General features: G+C 37.9%; 1 protein-coding gene across 2 annotated transcripts in view; it reads right to left on the bottom strand.

The window, feature by feature from the left end:
* Nucleotides 1-307: 307 nt before the first annotated feature.
* The window catches only part of LOC132115801 (fasciclin-2-like), a 54,433-nt gene continuing 29,491 nt past the window's right edge, over nt 308-25,249 (bottom strand). For both annotated transcript variants that reach the window (XM_059524207.1, XM_059524204.1), the window contains exons 2-7: nt 17,374-17,409; nt 16,948-17,211; nt 4,593-4,874; nt 958-1,245; nt 764-868; nt 308-545 (exon numbers count right to left, since the gene is read on the bottom strand). In XM_059524207.1, the coding sequence (XP_059380190.1) occupies nt 487-545; nt 764-868; nt 958-1,245; nt 4,593-4,743 (603 nt within the window). In that variant the 5' untranslated portion in view covers nt 4,744-4,874; nt 16,948-17,211; nt 17,374-17,409 and the 3' untranslated portion in view covers nt 308-486. The remainder of the gene's footprint in view (nt 546-763; nt 869-957; nt 1,246-4,592; nt 4,875-16,947; nt 17,212-17,373; nt 17,410-25,249) is intronic.

Raw genomic sequence — 25,249 nt, forward strand, 5'->3', positions numbered from 1 at the left:
AAACAAAGTCTGCTCCGTCTTATCTCTGGAGGTCTGTTCACTTAAAGTGTCATAATGAACCTGTTCCTCACATTCAGTAAAATATTCATATATCAGATATTATTGATGTCTCTGTCTCAGCTTTTATTGACAATCAGGTTAAAACTGAATAAATCATCTCTGGGCTGAAATGCCATTAGTTTGAACATTTCTCCTCCGTGGGTCTGTAGAAGAACTGATCAACTGCAGGAAAACGGATTGATTTTATTAACAGTTTTGTTTGTTCCCTCATTTAGGATGATATCTAGAATGAAATCATATGATAAATGATAACATTTGTGATGAACTCTGTGTAAAGTTGTATACATGAGGCCCCAGGAGAATTAGAAACGCTAATAGTCTGCATGTGTGAGAGTGTGAATGTGTGTCTGTTAGTCTTGTGAGTTTCCTTCAGTCTGAAACTCCAGCATCCTGAGACTCTGCACTCGGTTTGAAGAATGGATGAAATCAGGTTGAAGTTTGTTCCTCTGTTACAGCGTACTGGCTTTGGTCTTCAGTAGATGTAACTGTGACACACACACACACACACACACACACACACACACACACACACACTTTAACACTTTCTGTTTTGCTTCCACTGCTTATGAATGAGCACCATCTGTTGTAAATATGGATCTAAATAACATATGAAGACGAAGAGTAAAGGGCTGTCTGTCAGTGAATGTGAATCATTGGTAAAAGTGACTGAGACGGAGAGAGACGGATCAGACAGAAGTGTTACCTCTCGCTCTGTAACATTTGAACAGCAGCACGACTGTCGACAGCAGATACGGACAAGCTGCCAGAAGAAAACTGAGGATGCTGAAGACAGAAATCTGACCTGAACCTGACAAACAGAGTCACAAACACATTGAGCAACACTAGGCTTTCAGAAACTTTCTTGGGTTATTATTAATTATCACAGTAATTACTCACCATTAAGAGACAGATGTATTCGGTCACTGTCCTGTGATGAGTTTGGTCTCTGATCTCTCTGTCCTCTACACCAGTACTGACCCTGATCTGATGTAATTACTCCTCTGATAGTGAGAGTGTCTCTGTTTACAGTGTAACGATCAGACGTCTGTAACATTACACTGTCTGTGTCTTTATACCACTCATATCTCCAGTTACTGTGAGACTCAATCACACACTTCAGATTGACTGTCTCTCCAGTGAATACAGGACTGTCTGGAGTTACAGTCAGTGAAGATCTGGGGGAATCTGGGAAGATAAAAGCAGACAAAGATAAAATGAAAGAGTTGCAACTCAACACAGTAACTGTGTATTATACATCTTGTTTTATGTATAAAATTAAATTGTTTAGGAATCGAACATTAAATTTCCATATTAGTTGATCATAAAGATGAATGTCTATTTCATCTCTGGTACTTTGGAACTAAGATATGAAAAAAAATCAGAAGGTTATTCTGTTTCTTACCTCATGACATTAATTAATAGGTGCTGTCATAAGTCACATTAATTGTTTTGTTTTTAAAGGGTTAATGAAATAGTAAATCAAATTTGTGTTTCGTTTACACAAATAAGAGTTTGATCTACAATACAAAATCTTGTCATCGTCTCATTTCAGTCGTGGAAAAAAGATCAAGTGAAGTGAAGACTAAACAGTTTGAGTTTTGGCTTCACTTGGCTATAGTGGAAGAAAGTAGAGAAGTGTTGTGCATTTTTTAAAGACAGTCGATGATTTTGAACAACTCATGTCTGTCCATCAGGGCTGGGAAGGTTACTTTTCAAATGCATTTCACTACAGATTACAAAATACAAGCTTTAAAAGTAATCAGTAAAGTATTTAGTTAGATTACTCAGGTTTAGGAACTTAAAAAAAAATTATCAGCAAAAACTAGAAGCATATCTGGATGTAACGGTTCAATTAATTTATGATGCAATAAAGTTCACAATACAGATTACACCATACAATTTTCTTACAATTTATTTATATATTTATTTACAAAATGAGATTTAAGACAAATTATAAATGAAAATGTGTCCTTTTATTATTAGACAAAAGACAAAATGCTGCATTTTTCTTTTTGATAATAAAAAATTATAAAGCTTAATAAAACCTAAATCAAATTTTCTAAAAAATCATACAACTAAAAGAAATATCAAAATTTAAACAAACAATGTGTCTGTCTATTTTAAATCAGCGGAAACCATTTGAATTACTATCCAAACAAGATGCTAAATACATGTTATTTGGATTGTATAATTAAAAAATGTAAGTAAAAACCGAATGGTCTGATTTTACCTTTGTGAATGAGACACAGATGTGACTCTCTGACAGCAGGTGCCACTAATGGAACAGCAGGTATTTAAAGGTATCGCTTGAATCAACAAGACTTAGAAAGAGGTGCAAACGATCAACTACGATCCGTTTCACTCCTTCAAGCAAGTGAACAAACGCAAATCACGTTAGGAATTGTACATCACTATTCACGATAGTCCTTCAGTCAGGGCGGGGATATATTTTGGAGCCAGACTGGAAAACACAATAGCGCCAGGATGTTGGGCTAGCGATTTTACGAGCCCTGCACCTCAGATCTGTCCAGTTTGTGAACAATTGGTTCCCACACTGGTTTCGTTAATCAAAATAAATTATTATTTTAAAAGATTGACTCAAAATAATCATCTGTTCATGAATTGGATCATGAACTTGCATTACCGAACCAAAGATGATCTATTCTTGAACATTTGTAATAAATAAAGACTTCAAGTTCATCTGTAAAGCTCATAAAGCTATTGTTTGAGTTTATAAACTTTTATTTCATGCATGATTCATATGGATCGGTGCCATTATTTGCAGGGGGGTTACGGGGGTCATGACCCCCTCAAAAATCAGGTCCAGCTAATATAACCCCCCTAATATCTTCACATCATTCAGATTAAAATAAATATGAAATATTCAGAATGAATACTTTTGTTCGTTTTCTTTATTAATTTCATTTGCCAGCAAGGAAGATAGTATCATATTTTAAATAATCTGTAATGTGCCCACCGCATCGACTACTTGGTATTACCCAATGGCTTTCTCTACCAAGTTTGTTCACTATTTTGCACAGTCGCTGGGATGAATGGTTGGAGAAAGCTGAAGGAAAGATGAAAAGGACTCTGAAAAGCTGCCAGACAACGATTTTTCATTGTTGGTCGACACCAGCCAAAAAAAAAACAAAAACAAAATCCTGACCAAACCGAGGTATCCCTATTGCTAAGTTAGCTGTTAATTTAGCTCAGCTTTTCTCAAAATGGTGGGGAATAGAGACATGACAAGTGGCGCGACAAACAGGTTTTGTGCCCATCTTTTTAATTCCTTTATTTACTGAACATACACTCAAAACAAAACAAAGACAATTTTAAGTATCACACCTTACTTAATCTTTCCATGCGTAAGTTTAAACGTTTTTCAAGGCGACCGTTATTGATCGTAGTATCACTTTATGGTTCCCATGGAGACGCGTCATTCATTGCTCGTTACAATAGCGCTGAATGACTCATGATCTGCTTTTATTTCCTTTTTTATTCAAAATTTCACAAATGTGTTAGCTATAGCAGGATATATCTGATATTCCGATTGTCAAATATGTGCAAGTGGATGTGTTTTGTTGTTCAAACACCTTTATAACGATCGCGTTAGTTGAGCTGTATGCGCAACGTATTTTAGGTAACGTTATCTATCTTATTAAAATACATAACAAAATACGTACATTATTAGGAATTTACCACATCCAGCTCAATTTGAGATTATATATATATATATATATATATATATATATATATATATATATATATATATATATATATATATTTATTATCTACATGTGAGTCTTATTTCATGCAAAGTGCTAATATAATTGCACTTTCATTTTCTCTAATTGAAAGTTTTTAATGCTGTTATTTGATGTTAAGTTTTTAATCAGTAAAAGTGTCACAATGTGTTTCTAATACAGGAACGGCAAATTAGCATGTTACCTTTTATACAAGAAAATTATTAAATAAATAAATAAATATGCCCCGAGTTGAACCCCCCAACCCCCCCAATGGTAGACCCAAAGTTACGCCCATGATCTGTGATGATGAGCATGTATCCTCACTAGGATTTGCTAAATGAACAGCTGCTGGACACAGTTTTTTTGTTTCAGCAGTTGCAGTAATGGATGAAATTCCAAAACTGTGACTTAAATATTAATAAATGACATCAATATAAAAAGAATAACTGGTAATCTAAATTCATTACTCCCCGCCCCTGCTTCCATCAACCACAAGAGTGATACTTCTGTTAACTTTGCTGTTTACAGGTGCTTCTCAATAAATTATAATGTCGAGGACAAGTTTATTTATTTCAGTAATTCAACTCAAATTGTGAAACTCATGTATTAAATAAATTAATAAATCAAATGAACACAGAAGTCTTTGGTTCTTTTAATTGTGATGATTTTGGCTCACATTTAAAAAAAACACCAATTCACTGTATGTATTTTTCTATGTGAATATAAACTGTTTTCCCTAAACATTAGTTGGAAACACCATTTAGGAGACGATGATATTAATCTTACCTGTCACAGTAAGATAAACAGCAGATCTTGATGAGTTTGGTCTCTGATCTCTCTGTCCTCTACACCAGTACTGACCCTGATCAGATGTAATTACTCCTCTGATAGTGAGAGTGTCTCTGTTTACAGTGTAACGATCAGACGTCTGTAACATTACACTGTCTGTGTCTTTATACCACTCATATCTCCAGTTACTGTGAGACTCAATCACACACTTCAGATTGACTGTCTCTCCAGTGAATACAGGACTGTCTGGAGTCACAGTCAGTGAAGATCTGGGGGAATCTGTGAAGAAAGAAGACAGAGCTTTTTCAGTCAGAAACATGATCTGATCGTCTGAGTTCCTGTGTTTGTGTGACACTGATGATGGTAATTTTTTATTTTATTTTTTTTTTTGCTTCTGGGACAGTTCACCAATCACAACACATTCAGTTTTCGGAAGGCAGGCCTTTATCAAACCTGGAACTAATCGAGATGTTTGTGCCAGGCTGGGGGGAAGTGTATTGTAATAATGTAAATTATGTGAAAAATAATGCATTTTTCGAACCACCAAGCATGAGAGCATGTTCTAGTACACTCCAAAATGAAATCAAGACTTTGTGAAAGAGCATAATATGAACTCTTTAACCACTCCTATCCATCCGAGGTATTGAAGTTTGAAGTTCCTGCATCATGAACACTAATTCACGTACTTTATCAGGAAGATAAAAGTGGGATTTGTTCAAAGCTGCTATTATCCACATAGATCTTTTGGTAATTCAATAATGTTGGCTAAAAAGTAACTAGTAATTAGTGCTCTGAGTAGTTTTTGAGAGGAGTACTTTGTACTTTTACTTAAGTACGGTTTTCACATATATGAGCAGCATTTTAGTCCCTCTTTTCACTGTTTACAATTACAAATTGTTTACAATTTGATTTTTATATATTTATTTAAGTCATTCAGATGACCAATCATGTGCTAATTTTGGAGCCAATTAAGAAAAAATATTTGTACAAAGGAGACATTAAAAAAGGCTTTGTAAATAAACAATATAAACAAACAAACAACTTTTGAAAAACGAATTATTTTTATACAATTAGGTCTCATTAGTTAATGTATTAATTAACATGAACAATAAGTCATATATTGTGAACAGTGTTAAGTTGAAAGTGTTATGTTGTTTTTAAATGTTCTTTTAATTTAATGTAATTTTATTATTATTATTATTATTTGTTTTACTGTGATGGTTTTATTTAGAACAGAATTTACCACAGAAAACACATCATGATAAATGATGAATCCTCACTGTTGGAATAATTGTGAAAGGAATCACTTCTTTTGAGAATGAAACTGTTTCTTTATTTAGTTGCCCTGACTAACGTGTGCTGATGACTTGATCTGAACCAGACTGATGTTCTCCAGACCTGAGAGCTGATGGACGAGGCAGGTGTGTGTGTGTGTGTGTGTGCAGGGCCGGCCAGCGGCATAGGCGGTATAGGCAAATGCTAAGGGCGCCAACATAGACTGTATAAAAATATGGACGTATTGTCCGTGACGTCACCCGTAGACTACTGAAGAGATTTTTTGAGGCCTAAAGTGTGTAGAGCGGGCCGTCGCCATCGCCATGGGCGTCACCGCGCGACTCTCCCCAGACAATCAAAAATGGGCAAAAAGGCGGGAGCTAGTTGCTGTAACCACGCCCACCTAGCGCGACGGCAGTGTCAGCAGCGGCAATCCACCTGTCACTCAAGTGGCCACGCCCTTAATTATGCAGAACTTTAAGTCTTAATATAATTTAAACGGATGAGTTATAAAAAAAATTCACCCCCCTCACAGTTGTCATGAAGGGCAAAATTAGCTATTTAGACCAAAATCATTTTTGAACCAGGCTGTAAACATGATTTTTCCTGCTGTAAAGTTGGGCATTTTAACATGGGGAGTCTATGGGACTGACTCCCTTTTGCAGCCAGCCTCAAGCGGCCAGTCGATGAATTGCAGTTTTAGTCACTTCCTTATTGGCCTCACGAGAGAGAGGCCCTGTCCCAAATCGCGCACTTCATGTGGACTTTCGGTCTCGTGGACTTGAAATGCGCGTGCTCGCCGAGTCTACGAGTCCGTAGGCCGTCCCATTCAGCATTTTAACGCTCCGAAGTGTGCTCAGCAGCGCCCCCTTTGTACCCTTGAAGCGGTCTTCCGCGAAGCCCGCATAGAAGCAGGCTCCACGCACTTCAACTACCCAGGAATCCTTGCGAAAGACCAATCAGACAACAGATGGGAGGATATTTCGCTCACGGACTGTAAACATGGCTTAGAAGAGAATATTTAAGTGTAAAAGTATCAATGTTTTTTATGACATAGGCGTACATTTTACCAGTTGTTACTTACAGTTATACAAACATTATCGACCAGTTGATATCTCAAACATAATAATAGCGCGTTAAATAATACGATCGCATTATGATTCATTACATAAATAGAACCGAATGTCATGGCTTTATGAGTCATATAAACGTAGTATGAAAATTGAAACCTATACATTTTTCTTAAACTCATTTTAATTTTGTGTTAAAATTTAACATTATGTATTATTATGTACAAATGTATTTATCATTTAAATAACCATGACATCTATTCTAATGCCCAGGTGGCATTTACAATTATAGAACTGTAAAAGCAGGCTGTGTATTTCACATGGACATATTATTTGGGAAATTAAATTAATCCTGTTCTCTATGCTAAAGACTGTAATTTGTTTAATGATATTTGTGATATTTTTCTAATAAAGGGACTGATGAGATGACCTTTAAGTTTATTCAGCTCCGTATGGAGAGGGATAAGTCAACCAGACCTTCTTCCTGTTTCCGGCGTGACGATCGAGTCTGTCCCAAAATACCTCTCAATGCACCCTCGCGGACTCGCGCTAAGGGCCCTATAGGTCTGCACTACATGACGTCACCGAAGTGTGGACTCTGAGGAAGTCGACAAGTCCGGAGTGTGCCATTTGGGACAGGGCCAGAGCGGGAGGTTGGCGCTCGGGCGCCACTCATCCATATGGGGCGCCAGAATGAGTGAACGAGTGAATTTATTTATTTATTTTATTTTTTTTTACATATTTTTTTTTATAATAGGCTACTATTTAAAAACCATTAATTCGAAATACTACCAAATAAAGCAAAAAAAAAAAAAAAAAGTCAGGCTCTTCAATCTTCCCCCGCCCATCGAGTGCTTGAAGTGCGTCAGAAAACGAGCGCGCGCGATCAGTTGTTGGTAATTTGTTGTGTAGCGTGCCCGACGCCGCGTCCAATGTAGACAGCACTGCTTTTGTTAACACACAGCTCGTCGAAACGGGCCTGGCAGCTCGCGCCAGTTCTAGACACGGTGAAAGTTTCCTGATTATGACGGAAGGCCGAATTCACATGACACATTATAAATGAGCATAGTCTGCGATAGATACAGTGCCAAAAAGAAGAGAAGAGGATAAAGACAGAGGTAAAGAGATTAAGTGAATTAACAATTTATTGCATAGGAGTAAGATACTATAATTTCATGGCAGTTATTTTTACCTTAAACTTAATGTTAGCAGTTGTTCTGAGTTCTGAGTCCCCAGACTGTGATTTTGTACAATCATGTCAGTTTTAAGATGCATTTTTTATTATCACTTTTTAGGGCCCGAGCACCGAGGTGCGAGGACCCTCTTGTATCTGCTTTGTTTATTAGGGCCCGAGCACCGATGGTGTGAGTACCCTCTTGGAATTGCTCCGTTTATTATTATTAGGGCCCGAGCACCGATGGTGTGAGGACCCTCTTGGAATTGCTCCGTTTATTATTATTATTGTTATTATTATTATTAGGGCCTGATCACCGATGGTGTGAGGACCCTCTTGGAATTGCTCCGTTTATTATTATTAGGGCCCGAGCACCGATGGTGTGAGGACCCTCTTGGAATTGCTCTGTTTATTATCATTATTATTATTATTAGGGCCCGAGCACCGATGGTGTGAGGAACCTCTTGGAATTGCTCCGTTTATTATTATTATTATTATTATTATTATTAGGGCCCGAGCACCGATGGTGCGAGGACCCTCTTGGAATTGCTCCGTTTATTATTAGGGCCCGAGCACCGATGGTGTGAGGACCCTCTTGGAATTGCTCCGTTTATTATTATTATTATTATTATTATTATTATTATTATTCTCTAAGATGAATCGCATTTTTGAGGGCCTAAACATGCTCGAAAAGTCATGAAACTTTGCACACACCTCAGAACTGGCGAACATTTACGTCTGATAGGGGTTTCAGAAGTGGGTGTGGCAAAATGGCTCGACAGCGCCACCTATACACGTTCAACGGTGTGCGCCTCGAGCTACGTTTCACGTACATGTATGAAAATTGGTATACACATGTATCTCTCCAATACCTACAAAAAAGTTTCTTGGAGCAAAATCCGAAACCCAACAGGAAGTCAGTTATTTTTATTTTTATGAGCAAATTTTGTGTTATTTTTGTCATTTCCATGCGTTGTATTTTAACGAACTCCTCCTAGAGATTAATTCAGATCAACACCAAAGTTGGTATGCCTAATCTAAAGGCCTTTGCGATGTTAAATTGCGAAGATTTTGAGTTTTCGTTAAAGGGCGTGTCCGTGGCGGCCTGGCGAATTTCGATGATTCGCCATGAAAAATGAAGTTGCTATAACTCAGACATACAATGTCCAATCTGCCCCAAACTTCACATGTTTGATGAGACTCCGAACCTGAACAGATTGACATGCCCATATTCAGTTATAGTCATAGAGCCACCTATTGGCAACAGGAAGTGACATATTTTACACTGCGACTAACTACTCCTAGAAATTTTATGACATCAATGTCTTTTTTGTGGTCAGTCTAATCTAAAGGCCTGTGCGATGTTAAGTTGTGAAGATCTTGAGTTTTCGTTAAGGGGCGTGTCCATGGCGCCGTGACAAAATTCAAAGTCTCGCCATGGGAATAAAAGATTTTATAACTCAGGCATAAAATGTCCGATCTTCCCCAAACTTCACATGTTTGATAAAAGTCCTGGCCTGAACAGATCTGAAGGCCAATATTCCATCGGGTGTGGCAAAATGGCTCGATAGCGCCACCTATACACTTTCAACGGAGTGCGCCTCGATCTATGTTTCACGTACATGTACAAAAATTGGTATACACATGTAACACCCCAATACCTACAAAAAAGTCTCTTGGTACGAAATCCTAATCCCAACAGGAAGTCGATTATTTTGAATTTTCCCTGCAAAATTGGTGTTGTTTTTGCCATTTTCAGGGGTTGTACTTTAACGAACTCCTCCTAGAGATTTATTCAGATGAACACCAAACTTGGTCAGTGTAATCTAAAGCCCTTTGCGATGTTAAATTGCGAAGGACTTGAGGTTTCATTAAAGGGCGTGTCCATGGCGGCCTGACAAATGTCGATGTTTCGCCATTAAAAAGGAAGTTGCTGTAACTCAGACATACAATGTCCAATCTGCCCCAAACTTCACATGTTAGATAAGACTTCTGCCCTTAACAGATCTACATGCCCATATTCAGTTATAGTCATAGCGCCACCTGCTGGCAACAGGAAGTTACATGTTTTACGCTGCAACAAACTACTCCTTGAAATTTTATGACATCAATGTTATTTTTGTGGTCAGTCTAATCTAAAGACCTGTGTGATGTTTAGTTGTGAAGATCTTGAGTTTTCGTTAAAAGGCGTGTCCATGGCGCCGTGACGAAGTTCGATGTGTCGCAATGGGAATAAAAGATGTTATAACTCAGGCATAAAATGTCCGATCTTGCCCAAACTTCACATGTGTGATAAGGGTCCTGGCCTGAACAGATCTGAAAGCCAATATTCCATTGGGTGTGGCAAAATGGCTCGATAGCGCCACCTATACAATTTCAACAGAGTGCATATACACTTTTAACGGAGTGAGCCTCAAGCTATGTTTCACGTACATGTACAAAAATCGGTACACACATGTAACACACCAATATCTACGAAAAAGTCTCTTGGTACAAAATCCGAATCCAAACAGGAAGTCAGTTATTTAGAATTTTCTCTGCAAAATTGGTGTTGTTTTTGCCATTTTCAGGGGTTGTACTTTAACGAACTCCTCCTAGAGATTTATTCAGATCAACATCAAACTTGGTCAGTTAAATCTAAAGGCCTTTGCGAAGTTAAATTGGGAAGATCTTGAGGTTTCGTTAAAGGGAGTGTCCATGGCGGCCTGACAAATTTCGATGTTTCGCCATGAAAAAGGAAGTTGCTGTAACTCAGACATACAATGTCCAATCTGCCCCAAACTTTGAATGTTAGATAAGACTTCTGCCCTTAACAGATCTACATGCCCATATTCAATTATAGTCATAGCGCCACCTGCTGGCAACAGGAAGTGACATATTTTACGCTGAGACAAACTACTCCTAGAGATTTTTTGACATTAATGTATTTTTGTGGTCAGTCTAATCTAAAGGCTTGTGTACTGTTAAATTGTGGCAATATTGAGTTTTTGTTAAAGAGCGTGTCCATGGCAAAAATGACAAAATTTGATGTCTCGCCACAGCAAGAGAAGTTGTTGTAACTCGGGCATAAAATGTTTGATCTTCCCCAAACTTCACATGTTCGATAAGAGTGCAGCCCTGAACACATCTGAAGGCCAATATTCCATTATAGTGATAGCGCCACCTGCTGGCAACAGGAAGGTTTGCACATATATGGAATAAACATTGATATATTCTACTTATATTTATGAGTTTAAACGCATATTTCTCACCGTTCACCTATTTACTAGAGCCACTCGCTGCCGGTGAGCCCGGGTGCGAGGGCCTGTTCATCGCTGCTTGCAGCTTTAATTATTATTATTATTATTATTATTATTATTATTATTATTATTATTATTATTCTCTAAGATGAATCGCATTTTTGAGAGCCTAAACATGCTCGAAAAGTCTTGAAACTTTGCACACACCTCAGAACTGGCGAAAATTTGCGTCTGATATGGGTTTCAGAAGTGGGTGTGGCAAAATGGCTCGACAGCGCCACCTATACACGTTCAACGGTGTGCGCCTCGAGCTATGTTTCAAGTACATGTATGAAAAATGGTATACACATGTATCTCTCCAATACCTACAAAAAAGTCTCTTGGAGCAAAATCCGAAACCCAACAGGAAGTCGGTTATTTTTAATTTTATGAGCAAATTTTGTGTCATTTTTGTCATTTCCATGCGTTGTATTTTAACGAACTCCTCCTAGAGATTAATTCAGATCAACACCAAAGTTGGTATGCCTAATCTAAAGGCCTTTGCGATGTTAAATTGCGAAGATTTTGAGTTTTCGTTAAAGGGCGTGTCCGTGGCGGCCTGGCGAATTTCGATGATTCGCCATGAAAAATGAAGTTGCTATAACTCAGACATACAATGTCCAATCTGCCCCAAACTTCACATGTTTGATGAGACTCCGAACCTGAACAGATTGACATGCCCATATTTTATGACATCAAATTTTATGACATCAATGTCTTTTTTGTGGTCAGTCTAATCTTAAGGCCTGTGCGATGTTAAGTTGTGAAGATCTTGAGTTTTCATTAAGGGGCGTGTCCATGGCGCCGTGACAAAATTCAAAGTCTCGCCATGGGAATAAAAGATGTTATAACTCAGGCATAAAATGTCCGATCTTCCCCAAACTTCACATGTTTGATAAAAGTCCTGGCCTGAACAGATCTGAAGGCCAATATTCCATCGGGTGTGGCAAAATGGCTCGATAGCGCCACCTATACACTTTCAACGGAGTGCGCCTCGATCTATGTTTCACGTACATGTACAAAAATTGGTACACACATGTAACACACCAATACCTACAAAAAAGTCTCTTGGTACGAAATCCTAATCCCAACAGGAAGTCGATTATTTTGAATTTTCCCTGCAAAATTGGTGTTGTTTTTGTCATTTTCAGGGGTTGTACTTTAACAAACTCCTCCTAGAGATTTATTCAGATGAACACCAAACTTGGTCAGTGTAATCTAAAGCCCTTTGCGATGTTAAATTGCGAAGGACTTGAGGTTTCGTTAAAGGGCGTGTCCATGGCGCCGTGACGAAGTTTGATGTGTCGCCATGGGAATAAAAGATGTTATAACTCAGGCATAAAATGTCCGATCTTGCCCAAACTTCACATGTGTGATAAGGGTCCTGACCTGAACAGATCTGAAGGCCAATATTCCATTGGGTGTGGCAAAATGGCTCGATAGCGCCACCTATACACTTTCAACTGAGTGCATATACACTTTCAATGGAGTGCGCCTCAAGCTATGTTTCACGTACATGTACAAAAATCGGTACACACATGTAACACACCAATATCTACGAAAAAGTCTCTTGGTACGAAATCCGAATCCAAACAGGAAGTCAGTTATTTAGAATGTTCTCTGCAAAATTGGTGTTGCTTTTGGCATTTTCAGGGGTTGTACTTTAACGAACTCCTCCTAGAGATTTATTCAGATCAGCATCAGACTTGGTCAGTTAAATCTAAAGGCCTTTGCGATGTTAAATTGGGAAGATCTTGAGATTTCGTTAAAGGGAGTGTCCATGGCAGCCTGACAAATTTCGATGTTTCGCCATGAAAAAGGAAGTTGCTGTAACTCAGACATACAATGTCCAATCTGCCCCAAACTTCACCTGTTAGATAAGACTTCTGCCCTTAACAGATCTACATGCCCATATTCAGTTATAGTCATAGCGCCACCTATTGACAACAGGAAGTGAAATATTTTACACTGCGACAAACTACTCCTAGAAATTTTATGACATCAATGTTATTTTTGTGGTCAGTCTAATCTAAAGACCTGTGTTATGTTTAGTTGTGAAGATCTTGAGTTTTCGTTAAAAGGCGTGTCCATGGCGCCATGACGAAGTTTGATGTGTCGCCATGGGAATAAAAGATGTTATAACTCCGGCATAAAATGTCCGATCTTGCCCAAACTTCACATGTGTGATAAGGGTCCTGGCCTGAACAGATCTGAAAGCCAATATTCCATTGGGTGTGGCAAAATGGCTCGATAGCGCCACCTATACACTTTCAACTGAGTACATATACACTTTCAACGGAGTGCGCCTCAAGCTATGTTTCACGTACATGTACAAAAATCGGTACACATATGTAGCACACCAATACCTACAAAAAAGTCTCTTGGTACGAAATCCGAATCCCAACAGGAAGTCGGTTATTTAGAATTTTCTCTGCAAAATTTGAGTTGTTTTTGCCATTTTCAGGGGTTGTACTTTAACAAACTCCTCCTAAAGATTTATTCAGATCAACACCAAACTTGGTCAGTTAAATCTAAAGGCCTTTGCGATGGTAAATTGATCTTCAGTTTTTGTTAAAGGGCATGTCCATGGCGCCATGACAAAATTTGATGTCTCGCCACAGCAAGAGAAGTTGTTGTAACTCAGGCATAAAATGTTCAATCTTCCCCAGACTCCGCATGTTCGATAAGAGTCCTGGCCTGAACACATCTGAAGGCCAATATTCCATTATAATGATAGTGCCACCTGCTGGCAACAGAAAGATTGGCACATATATGGAATAAACATTGATATATTCCACTTATATTTATGAGTTTAAATGCATATTTCTCACCGTTCACCTATTTACTAAAGCCACTCGCTGCCGGTGAGCCCGGGTGCGAGGGCCCGTTCATCGCTGCTTGCAGCTTTAATTTATTAATGTTTTACTCTACAGTTGTGCAGTTTTGGGGGGATACAGTACAGGCCAAAAGTTTGGAAACATTACTATTTTTAATGTTTTTGAAATAAGTTTCTTCTGCTCATCAAGTCTGCATTCATTTGATCAAAAATACAGAAAAAAATGTAATATTGTGATATATTATTACAATTTAAAATAATTTGTTTTCAATTTATTATAATTTAAATTATCATTTATTTCTGTGATGTAAAGCTGAATTTTCAGCATCATTACATATATATATATATATATATATATATATATATATATATATATATATGCTAAATCATGAACACAATGACAGGGTGAAATGGGCTGTGATGCATGGGGCGCCAGGTAAAATTTTGCCTAGGGCAGCAAATTGGTCAGGGCCGGCCCTGTGTGTGTGTGTGTGTGTGTGTGTCAGAGTCTGATTCAGTCTGTATGTCTAGATTTACTGTGACATGATAATGATTCAGTGTGAGTGTGATCGGCTCTCTGCAGTCATTTATCTCTAATGGTCCTTTTCACTGGGATTGTTTAAAATTTTGGAGATATATATATGATATAGGCATTAGCTCAAAATTACACCCAGGTTGACCGTTAAACAAGTTTGCAACATTATAGAAGTGAGAGAGAAACATGTTTGTGTTTTAAGTGAATCCTCACTGAGAGATGATGTAACTCCTCGAAGTGATGACACCTGAATGTACATTATTTTACAAGTTTTTTTGTTGTTTCTTTTATGTGCCAAAGTAAAATTGCTTAACAATCAAACTATATTTAAAACAATACGCAAATCTTATTTTTGTATCATTTTATATAATTCTGCCTTTATTTTGCAAATTTTTAAAGAAAAATCTAAACCTTACCCTTAATCAGCATAAATGCTATTTAAAATATTTAAAATAATATTTAATTGACTTTTTTGATGTAGTATTGATGAAAGAATACATATTATTGCTATGTCTTTGAATAGCAAATGTATTGGTTGTTATATTAAATCTATGTTTGATCATGTCTTCTGCTAATCGTAATGAATCACTGCTCCAAACCTTGGGCTGAAGATTGATTCAGCTTTATTAAGGGATAACACACAATCGTAAAAGACAAAGGGTCAAACACAGGACAAACAATAGAAACAACAGATAAAACACAGACAAATAGAGAAATCCAGGAAACCAGGCAGAAGATTAAAACCATGACATGAAAACCAGAGAGAGCTCAGAAATGCAGAGTAAAACACCAACAAGACTTCACAATGAGAGTCAGATCCATCAGGGACATAGTCACAAAACATCTTAAGACTAAAGTAGCTCCGAAGCTGCAGATCTAGAAGAAACTCTTAAAAATAATGAGTGTGTCAGTCCTAATTTTAAGACTCCTACATTTCTGGTCTTAGAGTATTTTAATTTTCAACAGGAAATATGTTTCTGTGGGAACTGCTTCCACATTTGACAAATGGCAGAAGTGATATAAAAGTGATTTATTTATTGAAATATGGATTTCTCTGACAAAAACGCATGTATTCTCTACAGGAGGCATTTATTCATCCCCCAGAACCATGTGAGACACGTTTTATTACAGATGCGCACGCTTTATTAGATGTGTTTTGGACGGTTGAACAGAAACACCTGTCCACTGCAGTGATAGAGCTGAGAAGAGACAGGACAATTTTTTAGATAACTACGATTGAATTAGTCTGAAAGAAGTCATATACATGTACGATGCCTTGAGGATGAGTAAAACACAGGGACATTTTTGGGTGAACTAACCCTGTAATGACATCATCTATAGCAAAAAGTTTAACTCCGCCCTTTCCTCAGTTTAAGATTTCTCCAAATTCTTTAATAAAAACTGGTCTCTGCAGCTCTGTGAATAGGTTTTAAAAAGTACTCTAAAGAACTTCTACTTATGAAAACAGATGAATGTGTGTGTGTGTGTGTGTGTGTGTGTGTGTGTGTGTGTGTGTGTGTGTGTGTGTGTGTGAATAGAGCCTTGGGCTTATTCAGGGTGAGTTATCAAGATTATGAGATGACAGATGAAAGTAATCGAACAAGATGAGTCCGGGCAATGGATGATGGGAAATGAAGTCCATGATGAGAAAACAAAGACAGAAGGAGTGCCCTCTTGTGGCTATCACACACACACTTCAGCTGACAGCAGTGACACGAATCAAGTCCTTCAGTCTTATCTGAGAACAACAGGTAACAGAGTTTTGTGTCCCTGACTTAAAAGAGAGAGAGAGAGAGAGAGAGAGAGAGAGAGAGAAAGAAGAAGAAAGAAAGACAGAAAATGCCTGGTTTATAATTTCTTGTTTCCAGATGAATGTTAACTGCACTATTCATAATATATTTATTTATACCGGGCAATGTATAACATATTCCTACATGATTATTTCTTTTTTTTTTTTTTTAAGAAAATGCTCAGAGTTACAGTAAAAGCATGAATCTGACTGATAGATTTACTGTGTGCTGTTATTTCAGTATTGCTGTAATTGAAATTATTTCAGCAAATAATTTTCTACATACATTCAGTTCAGTTAAATCAGTCAGAGCTATATTCCTAAACTTATTCACCCTAGAGCAGCAAATCCTGATGTTAAATGATGATTAAACAGATGTGAATCTGATCACTCACCTGATAGAGTCAGTGTAACAGCAGCACTGATGTCTGATGATCTCTGTGAGTGTGTGTCTCCTCTACAGCTGTATTCACCTCTGTGAGACACATCAGCTGTGAAACTGTACTCTGCTGTTGTTCTGTATAGAGTATATCCATCTTTAAACCATCTTTATATCCACTGAGTGTGTCCTGCTCCCTGTATGTCACATGTGAGAGTGACTCTCTCTCCTCTGAACACACGCTCATCTGGAGTCACCTTCACTACAGCTTTTGGTTTCGCTGTATTAATACACATATGAGTAAATATTGATCATCAGTATTATTGCATCAAACACTGTTATGAACTCAAAACCTCCTCGTGAGAAAAACACTGCATTGTGGGCAAATAAACATCAAAGAATTACAAAACTATTCAGATTTGTTAAATTTACAGCACAGTACCTTGAGTGAGTCCAGCGTGGATGAAGGACATCAGCACTAAAAACAGAAGAAACACAGATATGAAGCATTTCCATTCATTCAACACAATACAGATCACTGAAACATGTCTAGAGTTTGAACTGAAAGTGTTTTTCTGTGTTTTGAAGCTCATCATGAGAACTGATGCTGGAGATTCTCCATCATTTAACATCAACACACACAATGACGTCACAGGACTCATGAACCGATACGAGAGTCGATTCACTGATGATTCACTGATGATTCACTGATGATTCACTGATGCCCAGAGAAGCACTTTCAACCTCTGAGATTCACAACATACAACACATGAGCATATTCTCATCCACCAGTGTGACGTCTGTCTCTGTAACGCTGTCTGTCTAGCTTTCCATTGTGTGTTGTGTTTTTATAATTGTTTTCGCTGTCTTTATATTTTTGTTTTTCTGTTTGAATAACTATACATGACCCAAATTAATTGTGTATTGTTTCCTCTGTTTGCTTATTTTCTCACTTTTTGGTAAAACATGAAAGATGCTGTTGAAATATATCAAGTGTAGAATCGTGCAATTTTCATCCCAGTAACTATAGACAGATTCAGACGATAAATATTTCTCATGTGGACATCTATAAAAATATATTTACACAACACTGGTTCATAGGATCACAACTCACTTCTGATCTGTGAATAAATCACCATCTGAATCCAGGAGTTTTAACACAAAGGAACACGCTGCTCGTGATGCTGGTCACATGACTGTCTTCTGTAAATAAAATATATGTATTTACTAAAATATCTACAGTATATAATCTTATTTATTATTTAATTTTTTTAAATCTCCTGTTCAAAAATAGGAAAATAGACATGATATAGTTGTATATAATTATACACACTACTGTATTGCATGCGTGCTGCTGCCATTATAAAGGCCCATTTGAATGTTTGTGATTTTCAGTGGTCAGAAATGATTTAAACACTTAATTTTAAGTCTGTTTCATCTTGTAAACTCAGAGATGTGGATTCAGACAGCATTTAAACCACAACACGACCCTGGTGTTTGTCAGAAACATTTTTTAATTCAGAAAAGGATTTGTACAAGGGTGGTAAAGGAGGAAAAACACTGATATTCTGGATACGGACAGCAATTAAATCACAGACTACCTCTTGTAAATGGTGTACAAATTAATTAACTTTTGTATTAAGACACTAGTGAACAGGTTACATGCAGTAAAATGGTTCATCTTTCTCATCACTGATTATTCACTGAAACAAAACAAGCCACAAAACTCCTGAACAAATGAAGTCAAAGTGTTTGAGATGCACTCAGCCTCACTTCCTGTTTGACGCTGCTACCATCAACTTAATTTATTTTACAGAGGCCCAGAAAATAATTTAGACACTTAGGATGTTTTCACATGAAGTATATTTAAATGAACCAAACTCAGTTCAGTTAAAGTGAAGCAGAAAAGAAAACTGCTGCCAGTGACCTCAGTGCTTTCAGTGTTCACAATGTGAACATGATGATACAACATATTCATATCTGAAGTTTATCACAACAAGTGGCCTTTAATTTAACTAAATATAACACAAGCATCAATAAAAATAATTTCACAAAATAAAACATGATAATAAATGTGATGTGTAATAATTACAGTCTTTCTGATAGTCAAGCATTAGTGGAACATGTTTCTGCTAATTTCTAAAGGTCTATAAACCTGAGCAGAACTGACTTCAAACATCCACTAAACATGATGTTGAAACAACCGGGTTAAAACTGTGAAAAAGTGTCTCAGAAAACAGAAGTTAGATCTAAAAAAGCTTGAGCATCATTTGTTGGCACTTGTTTGGACATGTTGTGTCTAATGCGATGGAATTCATACATTTTTAAAGAGATCGTTCACCCAGAAATGAAAACTCTGTCATTAATTACTCATCCACATGTTGTTCTAAACCAGTAAAACCTTCGTTCATCTTTGAAACACAGATTAAAATATTTCTGTTGAAATCCAAGAGCCGAGACCCTTCATAGACAGGAAGGTAACTACAATGTTCAAGGCCCAGAACTGCAGTAAGAACATTGTTAAAACAGTCCATGTGACATCAGTGCTTCAACTGTCATTTTATGAATCTACGAGAATACTTTGTGTGCAAGAAAACAAAAATAATTACTTTATTCAACAATTTCTTCTCTTCCTTGTCAGTCATTCATTACAAGGACGCATGTGTGTGGGGTGCTTTTTTCATGATCATGTTTGTCATGTTGGGTTTTCTATTTTGCAAGCTGTTTGAGCATCACAGTCAAACTAGTATCCCTATAATAAAGACAAAACTTGTTACATTAAGGTAACAAAATATGAAAAAGTATGGATATTTAGGCCAATATGGGAGAAGATAAAAATCTCTGTCATTATTTTATCTTCGTTATAAAAAAAAAAGAAAAGAAAAAAAGATACACATTACAAATACACATAATTTTTTGGTACAATAGTATTTAGCCGAAGAAACCTGAATGAATTTCCTTCTGGATAGGTATAAAGGTATAAAACCAAACAGTTTCTGGTTTACAGTGACATCCAGAGTATTTTTCCCCTTACTATCAAAGTCAATGTGGACCAGCCACTGTTGGGTTGTCAGCTTCTTCAAAATATATATTTATTTGTGTTCAGCACAAGAAAAAAAATAAAATTAATAATAATATACTGTACGTTTGTGAGTGAATAAACAATGGCAGAAATTACATTTTAGGGTGAACTATCCCTTTAATTACAGTGGCACCATGTTCAGTACTGTCCCTTTAAGACCTGCACACATCTAATATACAGACATGCATCTGTTTCTTTCAGTTATTTACTTTCATTTTAGACATAACCAACTGAGGCTATACACAAACCTTGTGTGTTTTACCTCCTCTGACACCTTTGGTAGGCTGTCAAGGAAAATGTTGTCCACACAACACTCTGACTTGAGCTCATTCCTATACAGATTTTGATAAAACTGTACTGCCCTTCCCCGAATATCAGCACAATTCGACAATAACACTCCATCTTCAGAGCGCAATTCATGAATAAACAAACAATTTCTGCCCATTCTTTTTTTCCAGATTAAAAAAAGTATTGGAATGGTGCATCCATCTGGTCAACGCTTTGAATGCGTGAACAGAGTCCCCTGTACTTTATTCCCCAGGAGATCAGCTAACTGAGCTTTCTTCTTTGAGCAGGCTTCTAAAAAAATTAATCTCACCAGCAGATTGAGTCAAATGTAAAAATTCAATTATGTCTTTTTCCAAAAACTCTAAAGAACGAGTCAACTCCTTAGTAACGTTGTGAGTATACGCTTGAGTAAATTGTCTTATTTTAAATCTTACCAACATACTGTACATCCACTGTTGCAATGAATAAAAAGACGACTTCTTTGTTCTGTGAGTTTGTTCTCTTATTTATTATTTTATTTTAAATTCAGCAAATTGTCTGCTTCATCACTGAGCTGTGGACAGCAATAGAAGTTGCGGTCCTCAGTGCCGCAGAAAAGTGCTGGAACGGAGATGAAGGGAAACCTGTTTTTTTTTTAGAGGGGGTGGGGGGGGTGGGGGGGTTGGGTGTATTCAAAATTGTCAATGCGAAAAATTTTGTGTCATGTCTAGCTCGACATTATCCTGAATAATCATATACGCTAATCGCCTGAAAGAAACAATGTGTTTTAACAGAGGTGATCCGCTATTGATTGGGATCTTTTTAATCAGAGATAAAGCTTGTCAAAATTTCGTCACTTACGAACAGTGGAACATTTGCCAACGTAACTCTCTTAGCCAGGGGCGCCCCCAAGGGGTGGCCACGACCACCACTGTATAATCTCTGGCCACCCCTGTGGCCACCTCTAGGATGCTTTGCAGTGGGTACTATTAATTTAAATGCATAATGTACGTTCACAATTGTTTAAAAAATGAAAAAAATACAACCTTGCAGCACTCGCTGCAGCCACCATAAAAGATTGCAGATTGGCGCCACCAGAGTAGCTGCCCTCCCCGTCCAATCAAAACAGAGTGAGCGCATACATCACGTGACTGCTGCGCATACGCATTTATAGTGATGTGATATTGATTTTATACAACAGTTCAATAAACAAGAAGTTTTTGTTCATCATTCCAAACACAGCCAGTGTTTTGCAGCTTCTGTTTTCTCTGCATTGCAAAGATCAATTTTGTTGATACTGATTGCATTTGCTGGGTAACAGCCTAAATGCAAGTATTTGACCAAAAAGATGGCTCACTTTTAGAAAAAAAATGGTATAAAAGGTAAAAATAAGAATCAGCTGTCAGCACAATTAGAAAAAAGACATCAGCACAATAACACTCAGCAAAATAGTCTAATTATCGTTATCGATAAAATCCCAGAAATCACAGAGATGTAACTTTTTGTCAATATTCCAAACTGTAGGAGCCATAATTAAGTGGGCTGTCACTCATCACTGGGTGGTGACGCGCTGGGTTTGAGGTCACGTGTTCACGGGAGGAGTTTTCATAAGGCGCGCATCTCTTTTGTGAATGGAATCTGTCATGGAGATAGGGGGGCCGGGGTTGCCGTAGTTTTTGTTGAACGTTCGTTTGTTTGTTTAATTACATCGTTTTCACTGGATTACATGCAATACGTGTACACTATTAACATCTGCTATGTATGTGAACCTAAAGACACTTGTTTTAATTAAATGCCACAAAACGCATTTGGTTGAACTCTGTGCTTCTGTGACAAACACCAAGCAGCGCGTCATACAGATATACCGAACCCAAGCAGCTCCTCGGAAGCGACAACAGGGCTTGGAGTCGCTACATTAAGTCAACAAAAAAGAGAATTTGCCGAAAGCCATCGCTCGCAATATCAATCCACTTTGAACACGACACGTAAGTGCATCAGTGATCTACGCGCAGGCAAAGAGCCGCATCAAACGCGAGGAGGCCAGGTAAGCTTACCTGTGGTAGTTTGTATGTGGATATGGAATCCTTATTGCAATAATACATGAAGTATTTACGATTGGAGCATTTGGATGAAAGGATACTTGTTGGATGCCCGTGTGTAAAGGTGGATTTTTGCTGTTATTGACGCTTATGCAATGTGGATTAAATAATGCGATGTTCAGATGGAGTTTCATGGGAAATGACAATGCTGCTTCGTTGAAATGAAAATGACGTATTTGTTGCACACTGGATGTATAAATGTAAAGGTTCACTGACAGAAATAAAGGGAAAATGAGTGAAATAAATGGTGCGGCCTCATTTCCAGGTGTAAAGCCTAAAAGGCAAAGTAAACTTACTGAAAAAGCGTTTCTCCTAAAGTTGGAAAAATTACAACATGAACGCAAAGGTTTTGTGAGTAAAATGAAAGCCTTAATACCGGAAATGAAAGGACTCATGCATAAAAAGGAAAATGTGTTTCAAGTAAAGGAATCTCTTGGAGCATTGAATGAATTGAGTGAAAAGGCCATCATTGCTCACAAGGAAGTGTTGCCCTTATTTCCAAAGGATAAAACTGCACAACAAATAGAGTGGTTTTCGAGCATAATGACATACAGTGAAACCTTTAAAAATGATGTTCAAAAGTGGCTCGATTAAAGTGAACCCGATGTAAATGACAAGGGTTTGTTTGAAACAAACGGAAAGTCATCCTTGGCTCAAACAAATGAAACAAATGGAGTAATCAAACATTGTTTGAACACAAAGGAAACTGCTGATGAACTGAAACCTTCAGACAGTGCTTCAAACATTGGAACATGTATCTCACTGTCTACCACTTCTTCTGCACGTTTAAAGGCTGAAGCAGAGCTTGCTGCTTTGGGTGCTCGACAAAGGTTATTGGAAGAAAGACACTCACTGGAAGAAGAAGAAGAAAGATTAAGAAAAAGGAAAGAGAAATTGCAATTAACCACGGAAATTGCTGAAAAAATGGCAACATTGAATATTCTCAAAACAAGAAGTTCTATCAGTGGAAAGTCATCAAAGGTTTCAAATGCAAAAGCAACGTCAAAAGCAGCATCACGTGTCTCAAATGGAATGGATTCTTATGTTGAAAAGAATAAGTCTAGGCAAACTTTCAATGTTCATGCAGGAGAATTTATTCCAGCAATGCATGTAAAACAAAATGCAACCAAAAATGACGAAACATACTCTCTCAAATACACAACAGCTCCCTCTGCTGGACAAAGTTTAGTGCATCCTCAGGATTTGGCCAACACACAGCTTGTGCATGGACCCATTTTAAACACACAAGTAAATGAAGAAGATGTGGAAAATAACAATGAAGTTTTGGGAATTATGAAAAAGCAGAATGAAATAACCACTCTTTTAATTCAGCAACAATGTCTCGCTGCTCTGCCAAAGCGAGAGATCCCTGTGTTTGATGGGGACCCATTAATGTACCACACCTTCATAAAGGCATTTCAAAATGGAGTCGAGAGAAATACGAATAATAATTCAGATCGTCTATATTTCATGGAACAGCACACTAAAGGCCATGCGACAGAACTGATAAGGAGCTGTCAACATATCAATCCTGACAATGGATACATGAGAGCAAAGGCTTTATTGAAGGAGCATTTTGGAAACGAACAAAAGGTTGCTGCGGCCTATATGGATAAAGCCCTCTCATGGGCCAACATTAAGAGCGAAGATGTAAGAGCACTACAGGATTACAGCCTGTTTCTTCGGGGCTGTTGCAATGCTATGGAGGACGTGCAATACCTGCATGATTTGGACATGCCCTCCAATATGCTGAATGTTATAAGAAAACTTCCTTATAAGCTCAGAGATAAATGGAGGAGCCGGGCTTGTGATCTGCAGGAAAGCCAAAAAAGGAGAGCAAAGTTCAGTGACATTGTGGATTTCATTGAAAAGCAAATAAAAATCTTAACAGATCCAGTCTTTGGCAATATTCAAGATCCCCCCACAATAACCGGTAAAGTCGCATTCAAACCAAAGTCACAACCTCGCCTTAAGGGAGCCAGCTTTGCCACTACAGTGGGTCCCACAGGGCAGAAGGCACAGTCTGCAAACAAGGATGTGAAGGCACCAGAACACAAGACGTGTCTCTATTGTGGAGCAGGACATGCACTGGAAATGTGTATGCAGTTGGGAAGGATGGCACATGAGAAGAAAAATGTTTTTCTAAAGGGAAAGGGCATTTGCTTTGGTTGTTTGTGTATAGGACACATGAGCAAGCACTGCCGTAAAAGGATTTCCTGTACTAAGTGTAGCCTTAAACACCCTACTGTCCTCCACAAAGAAACTACGTATAGTGTTGTGCAGACTGAAAGGGGTGATGAGGTCTCTATTGACAATACTCTGGTATCAAGTGGCCTTACAGGGGCTGGGGACCAGGATTGTAAGCTGCCAATTGTGCCCGTTCAAGTTAAATCAAAGAAAGGAAGCAATATAGTCACAACTTATGCATTTCTGGACCAAGGGAGTACTGCAGTGTTTTGTACGGAATCTCTGATAAACAAGCTCAACCTGACAGGAAGAAAAGGAAATATACTTCTCCGGACGATGGGACAGGAGAAGGTCGTGAGAAGCAATATGGTGTCTGGGCTTGAAGTTGCTGCACTGGATGGAGAGAAGTTTTTGGAGCTGCCAAAGGTCTACACACAGGAATCCATGCCAGTGTACAAAGGGAATATTCCTATAAAAAGGGATATTAAAAAATGGCCTCACCTGAAGCACGTCCACTTACCACAAATTGATGCTGGTATAGAGCTCCTGATTGGGACAAATGTGCCAAGGGCCCTGGAGCCACTAGAAGTGGTGTGCAGTGTAAACGGAGGACCATTTGCAACTAGGACTAGGCTGGGATGGACTGTTAATGGACCACTTGGTGCAGGAAGCAGAGAGACGGT

Source organism: Carassius carassius, chromosome 3 (assembly GCF_963082965.1).
Source record: "Carassius carassius chromosome 3, fCarCar2.1, whole genome shotgun sequence".
Classification (NCBI taxonomy): domain Eukaryota; kingdom Metazoa; phylum Chordata; class Actinopteri; order Cypriniformes; family Cyprinidae; genus Carassius; species Carassius carassius.